The sequence below is a fragment of the Panicum virgatum genome, chromosome 4K (assembly GCF_016808335.1).
Source record: "Panicum virgatum strain AP13 chromosome 4K, P.virgatum_v5, whole genome shotgun sequence".
Taxonomy (NCBI): Eukaryota; Viridiplantae; Streptophyta; class Magnoliopsida; order Poales; family Poaceae; genus Panicum; species Panicum virgatum.
In genome coordinates this window covers 6,119,618-6,136,567 of record NC_053139.1, presented here as the reverse complement: position 1 = coordinate 6,136,567, position 16,950 = coordinate 6,119,618, and the positions used below count along the sequence as shown (strand labels likewise).

The following is a 16,950-nucleotide window of genomic DNA, read 5'->3' as shown; positions in this document are numbered from 1 at the left end:
CCCGGGTGAACCGAAATGCAGGGTGGTTAGTGCGCCCCGCGGAGGATTAGCACGCCACAGCTCAGAGCTCGCCGTGTCTAGATTCACTGAACCGTGTCGCACAAAATCAGGCACGTTCCGTGGGATCTTGTTAGCATCAGGGGTGCTGACGTCACGTTCCAGCATTGGTCACTTTTGTCAGCGATGGTGAATTGGTGATGGCATTGAGCGAGCCAGACCGTGGATGATCTCCAATAAATTGCCGGCGATTATTGTTGTTCAGGACGAAGTGTATCCGTGTTGGGCTCTATGATGTTCTTGATTCTTGAAGAGATGATGCTCATGGTTGGCTTGGTTGTTCACTGTTGAGCACGTACACAAATGCTCGAGGGAAAACTTGGTAAAATCGCTGTAAAAGAAATCATAATGCTATTGTTCACTGTTTTTTTTAAAAAAAGAAGTTAAATGGTTCGAGCCAGACAATATAAAGCTTTGAGAATGCACTGTTCCTGAGTATAAAAAAGTAGCCTTCAAAATGGTCAAACTTTATACTGACTATAACACTCAAGTTCAGGGTCCACGTGGTCTTTTGCGTAATCAAAATGATGGCAAAGAAAGTACTTCGATGTAGATGTGGTGCCTTTCTTGCAAAGAAAAAAAAACAGTAACAGGAAGGATTCATTCGCAATATCAAATTGTTAGTGATAGGCTGCTAGATTACTGCAACATACCGGAAACATGAGGTGCTCGAAAGTAAACATCAGCGGCATATCCGCGAGCCAAAAAGTCGCAGCCAGGGACCGGTGCGTGTAATCTCGGGAAACATCAGGGGGGCCAACGTAATCTCCAGGGGCATATCTGCGATCGAAAGAGCGGCCACCAGAGACCAGCGCGCAAAATCTCAAAAAATTTGGACCATTTCTCGATTTGTGCGTGTCATCCTTGCGCAGGGGCCATGCTAATCTTCTCTGTATCGTTCCAATTTTATCGGATGTCTCCGAAGAGACGTTCCTATGCTGGACCTCGGTGTATATAACTTGGTCTTGGCGCTGCTAGTTAGGCGATGTGGTACTAAACTTCAAGTCCCCTGTACTGCCCCTCTCCACCCCCCGCACCTGCAGAGCCGCAGCGCACGGGAGGCCCAGCGGAAGCCAGCACGTGGGCCGGGTCTCCCTCAACGGCCCGGTTCCGCGGAGACTCGTGGGCGTCCGTAAATCCCTTGTGCCAACTTGATCGGCCGGCCCAGTTGACTTTGCCTGGCTCTGGTTTTGGTGGGGTGTGTGCCGCCGCGTCAAGACACGTCCCGACGAGAGCTCGCCGCCTCATCGCCGGAGATGGAGACGAAGGCAAATCCTAGGCCAGGAAGGCAGACAGGATTCAGAACCAGAGGACTCGTTTGAACTTTTCGACGAGAACCACAGGCCTACAGCCGATGCTCATTTCTTCCATTACTTACATGTTGTGATGATTATCTAAATCTGCATAAATCAGCTGACGCGGAGCTGTGCATCAAAAGATCGAAGCAGGGGGCAGCGGGGCACCAAATGGAGGGAGAAGAATCCATCGGGCAGTGGCCGGCTTGTTCAGAGGTTGCCGCAGCTGAGCTTGCCGTGGCGTCTCGTCCATCTGCAGCTGCAAGAACGCGCCGCTCCGTGCAGGCAATCTTTGACGAGGTCAGATGGTTTGAGAACCTTGTTTCAGAAAAAAGAAAAAGAAAAAAGACAGGGAGCCAGATTGGTTGGCTTCCAATTTTTGTCCTGCTAAAATCAAGGCATGTTAATAGAATTTGGCTACCGATTGGCTCATGTCTAAGGATAGGTTACTTCAATATTTGTTATCGAAATCATGGCAAATTACTAAAAAATTCTTAAACCATAGAAGAGGAAAAAATATTGTCCGTCATATTTTTGACACTAAACCAAGTGGATACCTACATTTTTTGCCCGCAATTTAGCAATGCCCATAATTTGACATGTCCATGATTTGGTTTGCCATGATTTTAGCTTAGAAAAATTGGCATTCAACAAACCAGATTCAGTGTCAAATCGTCCTAACCCTAGGCAGGGTTGTGCCCCGGTTCCTGAATCCATGCCCAGCCGTGCATACGATTTCTACGCCGGCAAAGGAGAATATTCAGTGACCTTCATGTGGACAGCTTCGATCTTCCAGAACCCAGGAGGTTATCAATTCAGGCTTCCAACCCCGGTCCTAATCAGGGTCGTCTTCTAGATCGCCAGAGCTACTGCTGCGGCTGCTTTCTAAGCTGGATGATTTGGACGGGTCATGCGAGAGACAAGCCCACAGTGCCATGGAATGGAATAGCCAATCAATAGCCCATGGACTCATCTCGTCCCTGGCGCACTGCTTTGACTGGGGATTCATCCGGCGACCACACCCACAGGCACACAGTAACCCCGCCTCCTCGCCGTTCTAATCCGTCCTGCAAACATGTGGCTGCTGCAATGCAAACAGCCCGATCAGCCAGCCACAGACCTTTCAGCTCGCTTTCAGTGTTTCCCGGTTTTTGCCAAGCCAGATTTGTCCAAGCCCTCCCCTTGCTCCAGGAGCCGTGATTTTCTCTGAAGAGAGTTACTCGCCTACACTGACCAACACACTGGCATGCTTGCAGACTACAGAGAGCGACAATCCATGGCCATGGCCATCTGCTGATCTGCCCATCCTTCGACATGGATCATGACACCACATGATGAGAGAGCAGGGCTGTAGGGACGAAGGGATCACTTTTCTTGCAGCTGAAAGAAGCCCAGATCATTGTGAAGCGAAGGCACTGGACAGGAGGGGAGGCAGCAGGAGAGACAAGCCCATCAGGGAATGTCGGCGCCGCCCGCCCTGGCCGACGCTGGATGCTGCCGAGATCTTACGTAGTAGCTAGTAGGACAGGGAGGGGGCGGGCCAGTGGTAGATGCCTCGCCCGTTGCTGACTTTTGTGCCCCCCGGCCCCCCATCCCCTTTCTTTTTCCGTCCGGGTCCCCTCCAGCTTCCTCCTCCTCCACCACATTCTACTCAACAAACCTTTCAAAATCCATGTGGGCCATGTTACGAGCCCCCTTGGCATATGGTATGGTAACAACCTTCCGTTGGTTGGTTTGTTTATTAGCTCGGCTAGGCTAATCATCTTGCCAACCCACATGCAAATCATAGGCGGCTGGAGTTTGGTAGAGATGCCACCCTTTCTCGTTCTAGACCCTGCTGCCATGGCTGCGCGAATTCAAAGCACAGGAATAGGAAAAACAATACAAGGAGTAAAAGGACACCATGACCTGAATTACTAGTGTTGATGGGAACTTTGTTACAATCGACCGGAGCTTATGGACGCTCGTGTTTCTTGACGGGGCGGAGAGGAATGCCATCATGGTTGACCCATTGAGCTCAAAGCATGGTTTTTCGTGGTGGTGGAGTGCAAGAAAGAAAGAAAAGCTCCCAAATTCCTTGCTTCCATCCAAGGTAAAAAGTCTTGCAATTGTACTAAATGCTTCTTGATGACCATACAAATTTAGTAGATTCTATGCTTCCACCGGTAAGAGAAGATAAAACAAAAGCCCGGCATAGGGGCCCATCCCCAAGCTCTGAAATTTCCTCATAGATTGGAAATGAATCTCCCTCCTCATGAACACCGTACTTCTACAATTCACTCATGCAGAAGCTGCTGGCAGCGGTGCTAGGAAAGTACACAACTACATATAGCAACAACACCAAGGACCAACTTGCAACGTGGTCAAAGAACGGTGAGACCACGCAAAAATTTCTTTCTTTTTTCTTGAGGTGAAGGATCACACACACTTGCCTTGCGTTCACCGGAACGGCGAAACGTGGAGCGAAAAGAAGGCGGAAAAGAAGGAAAAAAAAAAGGCAAATCCACCGGTGGAGAAAAAGGGAAAGTCTGGACAGGTTAGTCCTACTCAGCATGCAACCACAATTTGTTTGTGCCCCCAATTATTATACCACTCAACTGACGGCTACGGTGGTCTGCCAATAAAGTATGCGATCACGTACCTGGATGCTGCTAATGCTAATCCCCCCTTCTCTGCGCCTCCCTGCCACTCCCATCTTCGTTGTCCTCGTGACGCACCGGGTTCTTCCTCATCCTAATCATTCGACTAAATTATTCCCCATGATATTTTATGGTTCGCATACGTGTGTACGGATAAAGCACCTTTGATTACTGCTAATTTGTCAGTGATAAACGTGTTTGCAGAATACAGCTAACAGAGTAGTCTTTCTGAAAAAAGGAATTTCATTAAAAATGTTTAGTTTACTCGTAAGTTCGTCGGTTCTATACGTATGCATAAGTTTTTATGATTGTGCTCTTGATTAGTGGAGAGGTATATGATTCCTGTTCAAACAAGTTTGGAGTAAATATAATCAAATACACTTGTTTCTTTTAGAGAGGCAAAAACTTAATGATATTGCAGAGGAACAACCAAAAGGAGCAATCCACCGACGAGAGCAGGAGGACAGACAGAATGGAATTAGAATAATAAAATTCGCAGGACGGTGTGTAGAGGGACGGAGGAGCACCGCGGATTAATCAAATCGATTAGTGCACCGCCAGTAATTAACCTGGACGCCGCCACTGATGATGAGTATTAGTAGTAACTAGCTGAGGCAAAAGCTTAGCTTGATGAGCTTGCTAAGCTGTCTGTGCAGCGCCGTGCCGCATTGTTTAATCGGGTGCCGCGTCCCTGTCCGACCACCGGGTGGTGGTTCGCCTCCGGGTTGGCCGGGCCGCGAAAGCGACCGCCCCTCCTCCCTTCCCTCTTCTCCTCCCTCCCCTCCCTTCCTCTCTTGCCAAGAACGAACTCACTCCTCTCCTATCGCCTCCGCATAGGGAAGGCTCCCCGCCCTCTCCTCCCGGGAGACTCCTGAGGATTATCCACCCGTTCACCCCTCGGCGGAGGTGAGTGCTCGTTCGTTCGCCCCGGTTTACTGGTTCTCGCCCCGGCCTGAGCTCAATCCGAGCTCGTCTGTTCCGCTCTGTTCGCTGCTTGGTTTCGTCTGGGGGCAAGAGCAGGTCTACGCTTCTATAAATGGAGTAAAATTTCATTCCGGGCATGTCGCGTTGCTTTTGGAGATTCTGGGTCTACCGGCGGTAAAAAGGCTTTCTTTTTCTGGGGGCTCGTGACGGTGAAACGGCTATCTATTGCTCTTCCCAGCTCGCCCGGGCTCAATTCAAAATCGGTTCTCGGGGGACCTGGCCTTGTCCTTCGTAGGATTGCCACCGTGCTGGCCTCGCCCGGCTATCTATTGCTTGATTCGTGGCCGCGGAATTGGATCCGGCCTGCTGGCATCTCGTGGATTTGGTGGGTGTGTGGCTGTGCTCGGTGTGGGTCGGATCGTGTGCGGGAGTGGGGTGCTTGGCGATACCTCGTTGGTCGTTGCGTGATCCCTTGCTTGGATGTGAAATTTGAATTGTTTTTGTCCTTTTTCGGGGAAGTTCTGAGATTTCGGTGGCGCTCGGCCGGAGAACCTGCCCCTGATTCTTGCCTTGCTCTGCTCGATTTATGGAATCTGTTCGCGCCTTTATTGACCCATTTCTTTCCTCTGCTACGGCCTACGGCTGGTTCGGCCCGAATTGAAGCTGCTTGTGAAGGCTGGAGCTTCTCGACTTCAGTCTAAGCAGAGCAGCCTCTTGCAATTGCAGCTCGGTTCTACCGACGCTTTTTGTGATTTTGCTCTGCGTGTAAGTTGTCTCTTTCTGAATCTTGGTATGGTGGCCAATTTCGCTCAGTTTGATCTGTTCAGACTCTCGGCATATTCCGAAAGCTCGCTATGCTATCCTGCCCTGCGATTCCAGTTCCGGTTTCTCTCGCTGCCCTGTGTCAGTTGAGTGCGGGCAGGGACTTTCGGCTTGTTTGTTTCGTCGAGTCCTGGGATTTTCGGTGTCGTTTGTTCGTCTGTTTCCTCCGCTCCTGTTTGTAGCTCATTTGGATCCATACGATTTGGATGAACCTCATCTTGGTGCATCAATACAGATCTTTGATCCATTTTTGGTTCGGTCTCTGTCAGTTTGACCTCCTCCTCTTGTATTATTCAGTTGTTGTGGTTTCACGTGTAATGCGTCAAAAAGTTACCCTTATGTTCTGATTCAGTGTTCCGATGATTGTTGTGGTACTTAGTGATGCATAATTATAGCGTTTATTTTTGTCCTTCTGATTAGTTTGCTAAAACAAACTGGAACATTTCCAGGCTCCATGCATTCATCACCCAACTACCATAGTGCAGGCAGTTATTTCTTGTACTGTAGGTCTCAACTGTAGATGTAATTAAACGGATTAATATTCAGGAGATGTTTGCCTATATTTGTCCGTAGCAAACAGTATTTTCGGTTTGAGTCAAACAGACTCTCATGTGTACTGCGTTTGATTCTGTGCTCCTTATTCAGGCCAACTAGGATAACAGCTAGGAGTTGAGGAGAATGGCGGTTGGCGGAACTCAGCCGACCCTCAGGAAGTACCTTGGTGCCCTCAAGGACACAACAACTGTGAGCTTGGCAAAAGTGAATAGTGATTATAAGGTGAAAACCTTTTTCATGATCCATCTGAATAATTTTCGGAATGTTTCAAGTTCTGACAGACCTTCAGTTCACTTACTGGGGACTTATCATTCTTTTCTATAACAGGATTTGGACATTGCAATTGTTAAGGCCACGAACCATGTTGAGCGTCCATCAAAGGAGAAGTACATAAGAGGTAATCTCGTCTCTTGGTTGAAACACTAGTTCAAACTCCAAACTAGTACACCTATGACTCAGTCTCCATTTTTTTTAGAAAAATCCAGCATTAATGAAAACTAACTATATTTGAATGTTTGAATTCTTTTAACACTATGTGCTCACGCTCGAAATTCACTATGATTGTGAAGTACTTTAATTTCAATTTGTCAGTAGTTATGCCATCATATTTTGTGGCTGCCACAAATTGCAAATCACATCTTTATTTGTTTGCAGAAATTTTTCTTTCCATTTCTGCTGCAAGGCCACGAGCAGATGTAGCTTACTGCATTCATGCCCTTGCCAGACGCCTTTCGAAGACTCGCAACTGGGCGGTATGGCTACTACCTACTATACATTTTCATTTTTCATAGTAGCAATGTTTCAAATGATATCATCATTTCACTAAATCAAGTGTTTTTATGGCTGTTACATAACAAAGGAATTTATAAAATGCTCATGAACATTTTCCGTAACTATTTTCCCGCCAGGTTGCTCTGAAGACATTGATTGTCATACACCGTGCTCTTCGAGAAGTTGATCCTACTTTTCGTGAAGAGCTTATCAATTATGGCAGATCTAGGTCTCATATGCTCAACATGGCCTACTTTAAGGATGACTCCAGTGCGGAAGGTACGGGTTATTAGTAGTATCCTGGTACTGTCTCCTGTATTACAAATTAGGATTTAAAACTTATCCTTGTTTTCCTTCTAATTTTTCATTCAGCTTGGGATTATTCTGCGTGGGTGCGAATTTATGCTTTATATCTAGAGGAGAGGCTCGAATGTTTCCGAGTGCTGAAGTATGATGTAGAAACAGATCCACCGGTATGTCATCTTATGCTACTGCTGCATTTGTCTTTGTTTCCTGCACCTGCAAGACTTTTAAAATCTCATTTCACTATCTTTACATTCTGATTTAATCCATATAACTATGTATTTATGTAAAATGTCACTGCATAATTTACTGTTGAGTGGCACCATTTATGCTTGTAATTGGAGAGAAGAGAATGCCCAGTATTGTCTGGTATCATTTCATTGTAGGGGCCTGAGGCATAATTATTGCTTATGCCCAAAAGTGAACCTCCTTTGTTCATACCACGTGGACTTTGTGCTACCACACAGCAATTCAATTTTTATTCTTGGTGTGAGAAATGGCGAATGCAAGTATGCAACGGATGGTTGTTTAACCAAGGAATCATGTGGTTTATACTTCTGTGATATATCTTCAGAAAACTCAAAAGAATTTTGTGATTTCCTGTCTTTTTTCTCATGTAACATGTCATACATCCGCCTGATTAGTATTTTTCCTAGTTTTTGTCCTCTGTATTTGATTGAAGCTTTTGTCATGAGACAGCAACTGCCAACAATATTCTAACTACATGACAATTGTGATCTCTGCAGAGAAGTCGGGATCTTGAGACTGCTGCTTTGCTTGATCATCTGCCAGCACTACAGCAGCTCCTTTTTCGGCTTCTTGCTTGCCAGGTAGACTCTTTTTACCAGTACTGTGTATACGATTTCACCAGTTCCTGCCTTCATGTGATGTCATTTACTTGTTCAATTCTGTTGGCTAATTTCTGAATTTTTTAGCCACAAGGAGCATCATCTTACAATATAATAATCCAGCATGCACTTTCAATGGTAAGTATAAACACCCAATTCCTTTCTTTCTCGTGTTAACATTCTATGTTTGTTTCCTTCTAAGCAATGTACAAGTGCTTTTTGGGTCTTGGTGTTTGTTGACTTCGTTTTGCGCATTACTGTAGGTTGCTTTAGAGAGTGTTAAGATCTACACGGCTATTAGCGATGGAACAATCAATCTGGTTGACAAGGTGAACTATCTTGTGCTTACCACCTTGGATAAATTTCTAAATTCTGCTAAATGATTGCTTTGGTTCTTTATTTTCTCATCAAACTTATTCCCTACCTCAGTTCTTTGAGATGCAAAGAAACGATGCTGTTAGGGCACTTGATATATACAAAAGAGCAACTAACCAGGTACATTTCTGTCCTTTGACTCTTGCTGATCTGTTAATTAAATAATCGGGTTTCATGAAGGGGGCAATTTTTCTTTGCTTTTAGTGGCTCAAAAAATAGTCTCATGAAGAGGACTATTAGCAAATGAAACAAACACTTTAAAAATGTCACTATCGAGTATCAGCACCCTTTCTTCAATAAAAAAAAATCAAATTGATTTATGGAGCATTAATAAACTTAGTCCTGAAGCACCAAAGGATTTTTAGTTATCAAAGGATTTTTAGTTTTCAGCATCATTAGCTCTGCTGACACTGATCTGTTGCCAAACTAAAAGTTTGAATTTCTGATTCAATCCTTGTATTTTTGCTGATATGGAGGCTGACCGATATTGGTTATTTTTACTTTTGGATTGCACAGGCTGAAAGACTCTCAGAATTCTATGAAGTGTGTAAAACTATACACATTGGGCGTGGTGAGAAGTTCTTAAAAATCGAACAGGTATCGTAAATGCTCCGTGAGTTCTTTGCAAGTCTTCACTTTTTGTCTCCAAGTTAGCAAATTACTGATAACATCTGTTGTTAATTTCCTGCAGCCTCCAGCATCATTCTTACAGACTATGGAGGAGTATGTAAGAGATGCTCCCACGATGGCAAAGGAAAAGGTTTGGAAACCTCTGAGACCTGAACTGACTTATGGATAGGGTAGCTTAAACTGAAATAAGATATCTTTATGTATTAACCTTTTTTTACCAACCAACTCGAACATAGGTGCTCGGGGTGTACACCAGCACCTCTCATCAACTGAGCTAGTTTTTTTTGGACGGTCAACTGAGCTAGGTTCAGTTCCTTATCTTATTTTAACAACAGAATGCTCACAATCACAAATACTATGGATCTAGTTCAGAAGCAATTCTAGCAACATTGGTTGTTCACGTAATGCTGCGATTAGGGATTCTTAGTCCATTATACATTCTGCAATTAACTTATGTAGAGTATGTATATCTTAGTAAACTTATATAATATTTGAGAAATTCTTGTGATTGCATATTGGAAGTGAATCTATGTACTGTCAATGGAAATATCAGATTTATCATGCTCAGTTTGAAATGTATAGTATATGCTACCAGCTACTGAGTTGGAGTTATTCAGGAGGCCGTTAAGCATCCTGTTTATTTAGCTCACATGTTACTCATTAAATTGTCACTGAGCATATTTTATCTGTTTCCAGGCTGTGCTGGCGATAGAATACAAAAAAGAGCCAGAGGAGGAAGAAAAGCCAGCTTCACCTCCAGCTCCAGAGCCAGAACAAGCACAACCAGAACCCGAGCCGGAACCTGAACCTGCTGTTGAGGAACCACCAGTAGCTGAACCAGATTTGCTGGTAACATTCTTTGCTATAGCAATCAGTCATTGGTCACATGTTTTCTTTCCCCATTAAGATTTCTTTTGCTCGGCAGGGTCTGAATGAACCTAGCCCTGCTGCGACTGCGATAGAAGAGCAGAATGCATTGGCACTAGCAATCGTTCCGATAGGTAAATTTCTCATGAATGATAATTGCGCACACCAGTTGAGGTTGCTTAAAGGGAACTGAGAGGCATGCTGCTCACTCCGGCTCATTGTGGCAGATGATGTTCCTAAAGCTGCTCCAGCCTTTGAAAATGGAGTCACAGGCTGGGAGCTGGCCCTTGTCACTGCACCGAGCTCGACTGAAACAGCTGTCACCTCAAGCAAAAAATTGGTAGGTTGCTGAACCACTCGTCCATCGAGCAAATTCAACATTCTCCAGGCAGCAATGCTCATCAGAGTTCGCTAAATTTTTATCATAAAAATTTGAATTTTGCCGCAGGCTGGTGGCCTGGACTTGCTGACCCTCGACAGCCTGTACGACGACGCGAACCGGAGAGCGAGCCAGCCGGCGGCGAGCTACAACCTCTGGGATGCGGCGGCCCCGGCCCCTATGCTGCAGACGATGGCGCCGGCGACGCAGGACCCTTTCTACGCGTCGGGCGGGTACGCGGCGCCCCACGCGGTGCAGATGGCCGCCATGGCGCAGCAGCAGCAGGCCTTCCTGCTGCAGCAGCAGATGATGACGGCGATGGCCGCGCCGGCCGCCGTCGTCCACCACCCGATGCAGATGCAGATGCAGATGCCGGTGCAGCAGAACCCCGCGAACCCGTTCGGCAACCCCTTCGCCCCCGCCGGCGCGCACCCCTACGGCGCCGCCGGCATGCCGCTCCACGCCGGCCCCGGCAACGCCTACACGGGGCTCATCTAGCCGTCGGATCTTGGTCGGGTAGCACCACCACACTACACTACACCATTCTTTTTGTCCAGGTTTTTCTTGCTTGCCATTGTGAGGAGGAGATTTGTAGCACACGCACAGACAGAGAGACAGGCACAGGGTAGAGTCGGGGTCGGTCACGGTCGTATAGCGTCGAAGGCTGTGGGTGTATAGAGAGTCTCAGTAGGTGGTGATTGTATAGGGCTTGATCGTTCCTCCATGTGCAGTCGAGAGAGAGGGAGAGAGTCGATTTCTTGTTGCCAGGAGACACTGGAACACGTATTGGATTATTCTTGCTGGATACTACGGTTGAATAACGCCACATTCTTTTGTAGCAGTTGACTTTGCGCAATCTAGTACTACTACTCTTCCGACAAGGTGAATCCGCGCTGTCCGATCATGCCGGAAACTTGCCTCGTGCCATTTTTGCTGCTTTTTTTTTCTTGACTTTTTTTTTGAAGAAAGTTTTCTTGACTCGAGGAACGTGCTTTTAGTTGGTGCTGCTGCTAGCTAGTGCGTGGCGGTGGCGCTCTCTTCCCCGGCGGCGATGGCGTGCGCTTGTCGAGTCCGCTCGCCGCCGGGGCTTCTTCGCGCAGCCTTGACGCAACGGGATGGCCACGTAGGGAGACGGCACGGCACCGGCGCGCCCGCGCGATCCCCTCCGGAGACCGGAACGAGCCCGTGCCCCGCGCGCCCGATCACCCAGCAAACCCACGCCCCGCCCCCGCACCAAGCGGGACCCCAACTCGACCGAACCCGCACGCCGCACGCCGCACGCCGCACGCCGCCGACCCGCCGAGCAACCGGAAGCCTCTCCACCTCCTTGCCTTGCCTGCCGCAGGTCCCAATCATTGCCGCCTCCCCCCACCAGCCCATGAGCCCACCCCACCCCGCCCCGCACCCGAAGTCAAGCGAAAAAAAGCTAGCAGCCCCGCGAAAGCGACCGCGGGAGCGGCCGGGCGGCGGGGATGGCGCGCGGGCTGCGCGGCGTCCGCGACGACCTCTCGGAACTGGGGCGGCACCTCCTCGACATCGCCTGCTTCCTGCACCCGCTCCTCAACCCGGCGCACACCGACTCCCCGCCGGCCACGCCCACGTCCGCCGCCGCCGCCGGCGGCGTCCGGCGGGCGCCCCCCCGCGCGGCGCGGCGCTCCCCGTCGCCGCACCCGCCGGCGTCGCCGTCGCTCCTCGCGGGCATCCTCTCCGACCTCGCCGAGATCGGCGGCTCCCTCCGCGGCGGCTTCTCCCGCGCCGCGACCCAGCACGACCGCGCCACCGCCGAGCCCCCGCAGGCCGCCGCGACCCCGCCGGCCTCCCCGCCTCCACCTGCCGCCGCCGCCGCCGCCGCGGCGCAGGTCCCCGACGATGTCGTGGGAGCAGCGCGCGCCCTCGCCGCGCGCCCCGAGGCGTGGATCGACTTCCCCGTGCTCGCCCTCGACGAAAGTAATTGATCCCTATTCTCTCCCCAATTATGATACGGTTACTAGCTCCGCGAATATCGCTATCTGCTTACGCAGATTGCACCTGTGATGTGGTAACCTGGAGTGGTTTCCTGGGGTAGGTTTAAAGGTTGCTGGATTTGTAGCTGTTTTACTAGATTTCAGTGGGAAGTGAGAGGCGAGGGAACTAGCCTAGCTTAGGAGTTTAACTACTAGAGCTATGGAGGTCCAAGGTTGCTGCAGTGTCGGTACGCGCCATGGGATTATGGTACGCGAGTGTAACAAGTAGATAGATGACCTTTGAGTCGTTTAATGTGAGTATTGTTGGATTGGTTGATCGGAGAGGATAGACCGATCTAGGAGTTCTCCAATGTTTTGCCTGCTCCAGATTTCAGGTTTTTCAGCTGCAATGTGTAGTAGTATTGTCCCCCCTCACTAGACTTAGATTGACTGTTAAGTTGCTTGGATAAGCTGGAAACAAATGGATAATCTCTTATGATGTGTACTATGCTTGGGTGTTTTTTTTTTGTGACCTGTACTATGCTTGGGTGTTGGGAGTTTGTCTTCCATGCTGTTGAGTCATTATTTTGTTTTGTACTTTTGTTCCATGTGCTATTAATGATTAATTGATTACAGATTGACTTCTTATTATTAAATGTAAGTCTTAGTATTAATTGAATACATTATCATGAATTTGAAGATAGGTCTACTGTTTTACAGCTGTGGCAACTATATTTAGTAAATTGTTTTTTGTTTAACTATAAATGGTAAAGATATATTGTTTGTCTGTGCTTTTACTGGTTCAAGTTGTAGTCTTTTTTGCAGAATTAAGTTTGGCATGATTGTACCCTAAGTTTTGATATCTTAAGAATGCAGGCTTAGTGCTGTGAGGTTGTTTTATACAGCTCTCTTTTGGGAGAACCATTTTTTACTGTTGTCTTTCTTTGCTATGAATTTTAACTGGTCTTTGACTGCAATAACCGTGTTTTTTTTTTGCTATTTACAGATTCTATAATCTCTGGTATTCAAAGAGATCATTTGGAGTCCATTGAAAAACTTGTTCCAGATTTAGCATCTCTTAGGGCTAGGCTGTGTCCTTCTTACATGGATGAAGATGTATTCTGGAAAATATACTTTAGGCTGCTTGAGTCAAACATTAATGAGCATAGTTCAGAGGTAAGTTGGTATATGTGGCCCATAATTGCTCTCTACTAGCATACTTTCGATTTTATTACACATTTTTTTATGCTACTTTTAGTTATATCAATTTCTGGTTTTGAACTGAGATGAAATTTCAGCATGGCTAGCAAATGAAGCTGTAGGCATGTTTAGATTAGTTTTTTTTTGTTTCCCTCTTTAGTTGATCCAATACTAGACACAATTGCTATGCTTCCCCTTTAAAAAAAATTACAGAAGGCTCCTATTAAGGAAGCTAAAATTATAAAGAATCTCATTCACACCTCATCATTTTTCTGTTTGAACTAGAGATATTATCACCAAATTCTATTTATTTGCAAACCGTATTCCTACCTTCACAGCCACAAATCACCATATGTAGTAGATCTTCGTAATTCTGTAAGCATACAAAGGTCTAGCAGCTAAAATTTTGCAGATCTTTTGAGCGTGTTTTGTGTTAGATGTATATGTACCCTTTGTAGTTTCCCCATTGTATAAGGGGTTTTGTGCATATTTCCTAATGCCTGTACATGTATATAGTCAGGCCTAGAGCCCTCTTATTGAATACAAGTGCTATTCATAACATTTTGGTTGTCTATATAGTTGAGCTTTAAGTTTGGCTGCAGATGTTTAAGCGTATTTTCATATAGGAGCATTGCTGACCTGAGTGTATATTACATGCTGGTGTGGTGTTTTGCGCTAGACTTCTTTATTGATGTGTTCTGGGACTAACATAAATAATGTCAGTCATATCTAAATGACATTCAATGTGATCTTTTGTCACTTGTCAGCTTAGATCAGCAAATAAATAATAGGATCCACCCTGATAAGCAAATTAAAACAGTAGACAATAACAACTGGTCCATAGATCATATATATAATTTTGGCATAGGCATGGATAACGTGTACTGAAACAATTTCATCGTTATACGGATGGGAAGTGTGGATCACATAGTGGCCACTCTCATATAAACTTTGCCCTTGGTTACATTCAGATACAAAATATCTTATTTCAAGACAAAAGTGGATCAAATCTCAGAACTCATATTTCTTGGCAGTGCTGTTCCTCACATTGTCTTTTTAGGATGAAGTTAAAGAGCTCACATATTCAATTGGTACTCAGAACTCAACAGAAGTGCAATGAACTGCACATAAATTTCCTGTATTAATGTAATAATCTGGTGGTATGGTGAAGTCATATCTTAATTTTCCATGCACGCCAGATTTAAATCTGGATGTGGTAATTTTTAGTACCTTGATGATCATGCATTGCTTCTTGCATTTTGTTAGACAAGTGGTTTTTTGCAAGAGGCTATTACTGTCGTTGGATTTGGTGATCTGGCAAGTCGCACAACACGCAGGGGCGACACCGGAGTCATTTTTCCTGGTGCACGTACACCAGTGTCCAAGTGAAGATTTAAAACACTATTTAGTGGATCAATTACTTGATGATTATAGAGTTGCTAGGAACATGATAAGGAGGTGCGCCAGGGTTCTCTTGCATCTAGCCTCGCCCCTGACAACACATATTTCACCAACAGTAACCAGACCTTTTACTGGTATTGCTTTTTTGGAGGCATCGAAAAGTTCATTTGAATGAATTTTTTTATTCAGCACGCTTAATATTGATAGCTGTGCTTGTGTTAGTGGATCTCTTGTTTTATCTTATTCAAATTTTTGTACTACATCCTGTAGGCATTCTTCCCATTTTTGACTAAGTTCAGACTGAAGCGCTAAAGATAGTACGATGAATTTTGGTCACAAGAGCATAGTTTTAAGCTTCTAAAAAACATATCCGATGAAGCCCTGCTAATTAACTGAGTTATGAGTTAATTTATGAGATTATATTGCTTATTCATCTAACTAATTCTACATGCAGGAAGATAACCGGAGTGTGCCAAACTCCGTACATCACATCAATGAGATTGAGTCAGAGTCTCCACCTCATGTTTGTGAGATAGAAAGTGTCAAAAGCAACCAAGAAGGCTATCAATCTTCAGATGGCCAAGTCTTTCCAAAGACAAGATCCGAGCGAAGCATTGACCAATGGGTATTTGCAAAGTCAAAATCCGAGGAAAGCATGGATCAGTGGTCCGAAATACCTTCGGATGTGGAATCTTTCAGAGAAGGTAAAAGATACCTTAGCAGCGAGGAGCTGAGTGACGTTGATAGTGCCAACGATGTCGTCATGGACAAATACATGGACTCGCTCCTCTCAGACCGGAGGAACCTACCGTACGCTAGCTCCTCGGTCCGCCGAGATTCAGTCAGACGAAAACCTGCTTCATCTGCTGACTACAGCCACCGCCCTCCGCAGCCAACTCCACCTGCATCGCTGTCCAAGAAGGAATCATGGGACGTCATTGAGGATTCAGAGTTTGATATACTTGACAGTTAGTAGTGGAGATCATTGTGATCTCTGGGTTGTTCGTCCTATTTTCTTCCTTGTCATCCTACACTCCGCCTGGTCTGTAAATGTTAAGACGTTCAGGTGGTGTCAGTGATCGTGGGAATGGATGTTTACCAATATATAAGTGTGTGCATATCTCCCCTTGTATTTTGAATGCATCCTCTCAGCTCGCATGCTGTAAGCTTGTAACCTGAGAAAATTGTGATGAAATCTTTCTGCAATCAGTTAGTTTCAAATGGGGATGTGATATTGGTCTCCAATCTGCGAAAATGTGTTGCAGCACACGCACTGCTTGCATGGGAACCAAAGGTTGTTGATTTCGGATTGTTATTATTTTTCCCGTTGTTGGGCAAGAACACCAAAGTATGTGTTAAGTATTTCCTCCGTTTCAATATATGGTTGTTTTGGCTTTTTTTAGTTTATAACTTTTGCTATGTATCTCGGCATGTTATGCTAGCAAGCACTCTAGAGAAGTCAAAACAATCTACATTTTAGAACTGAGGGGGTATTTAACATAATCACGCTTACATATGCAACGAAAGATAATGAGTTCAGTACTCCATAGCATAATTGCTACATAGTACAAAACAAAAGGATACGCTAACGCAAATTTGATTTTTGTTTTTTTCCCTCTTTGACAACGAAAACACCAAATTTTAGAAAATTAGGAAAAAAAATATTTGAACTCCTGTGCGGAGGACCAGAGGCGGCGAGTAGCTGCTTTAGGTAGCTCCATTTGCTGATCATACACACACAAGAGAGGTCACAAGTGAAAGAGCGAAAGATTTTTTTTACCCTGAATGAGATGCAGCACAAGTTCATCTGCAAACTCATCACCACTAGAAATACTCGCGGCGTTGCCGCATATGGCCAGTGTGTGGGTTGCTTCCGGTTGAAGGCACACAATTCTTTGATATAAAAGATGGAGTACCTGTCAAAAGTATGACCTCAATCAT

The 16,950-nt window shown here is 45.9% G+C and overlaps 2 protein-coding genes and 1 non-coding gene across 5 annotated transcripts; 2 read left to right on the top strand and 1 right to left on the bottom strand.

Annotated features, from left to right (window-relative positions):
• Window positions 1-883: 883 nt before the first annotated feature.
• On the bottom strand, window positions 884-986 carry LOC120705354. The gene has a single exon (XR_005687935.1). It is a non-coding gene; the product is annotated as a U6 spliceosomal RNA (small nuclear RNA).
• Window positions 987-4,656: 3,670 nt separating this feature from the next.
• On the top strand, window positions 4,657-11,306 carry LOC120702782 (putative clathrin assembly protein At5g35200). 3 transcript variants are annotated; one of them, XM_039986720.1, is made up of 16 exons: window positions 4,657-4,897; window positions 6,383-6,514; window positions 6,620-6,689; window positions 6,947-7,044; window positions 7,201-7,342; window positions 7,436-7,536; window positions 8,113-8,196; window positions 8,302-8,352; window positions 8,478-8,543; window positions 8,644-8,709; window positions 9,106-9,186; window positions 9,281-9,349; window positions 9,916-10,068; window positions 10,145-10,220; window positions 10,314-10,426; window positions 10,535-11,306. In XM_039986720.1, exons 2-16 carry the CDS (start codon window positions 6,416-6,418, stop codon window positions 10,961-10,963), a joined length of 1,698 nt encoding a protein of 565 aa, XP_039842654.1. In that variant the 5' UTR covers window positions 4,657-4,897; window positions 6,383-6,415; the 3' UTR covers window positions 10,964-11,306. The 3 variants fall into 3 exon arrangements, with proteins under 3 accessions (XP_039842654.1, XP_039842655.1, XP_039842656.1); XM_039986721.1 differs by lacking the exon at window positions 4,657-4,897 and adding an exon at window positions 5,279-5,300; XM_039986722.1 differs by lacking the exon at window positions 4,657-4,897 and adding an exon at window positions 5,658-5,680.
• Window positions 11,307-11,852: 546 nt separating this feature from the next.
• On the top strand, window positions 11,853-16,254 carry LOC120702781 (ran-binding protein 9-like). The gene is made up of 3 exons (XM_039986718.1): window positions 11,853-12,412; window positions 13,415-13,584; window positions 15,464-16,254. The coding sequence occupies exons 1-3, from the start codon at window positions 11,938-11,940 to the stop codon at window positions 15,980-15,982; spliced, it is 1,164 nt and encodes a 387-aa protein (XP_039842652.1). The 5' UTR covers window positions 11,853-11,937; the 3' UTR covers window positions 15,983-16,254.
• The last annotated feature ends 696 nt before the right edge of the window (window positions 16,255-16,950 follow it).

Bases quoted from the DNA above. Each gene is read 5' to 3' on its own strand.
- LOC120702782 (XM_039986720.1), top strand. From the start codon at position 6,416: ATGGCGGTTGGCGGAACTCAGCCGACCCTCAGGAAGTACCTTGGTGCC. The intron at 8,197-8,301 runs GTAGACTCTTTT...TGAATTTTTTAG, and splicing joins TTCGGCTTCTTGCTTGCCAG to CCACAAGGAGCATCATCTTA. The intron at 9,187-9,280 runs GTATCGTAAATG...AATTTCCTGCAG, and splicing joins AGTTCTTAAAAATCGAACAG to CCTCCAGCATCATTCTTACA.
- LOC120702781 (XM_039986718.1), top strand. From the start codon at position 11,938: ATGGCGCGCGGGCTGCGCGGCGTCCGCGACGACCTCTCGGAACTGGGG. The intron at 12,413-13,414 runs GTAATTGATCCC...TGCTATTTACAG, and splicing joins CGTGCTCGCCCTCGACGAAA to ATTCTATAATCTCTGGTATT. The intron at 13,585-15,463 runs GTAAGTTGGTAT...TTCTACATGCAG, and splicing joins TTAATGAGCATAGTTCAGAG to GAAGATAACCGGAGTGTGCC.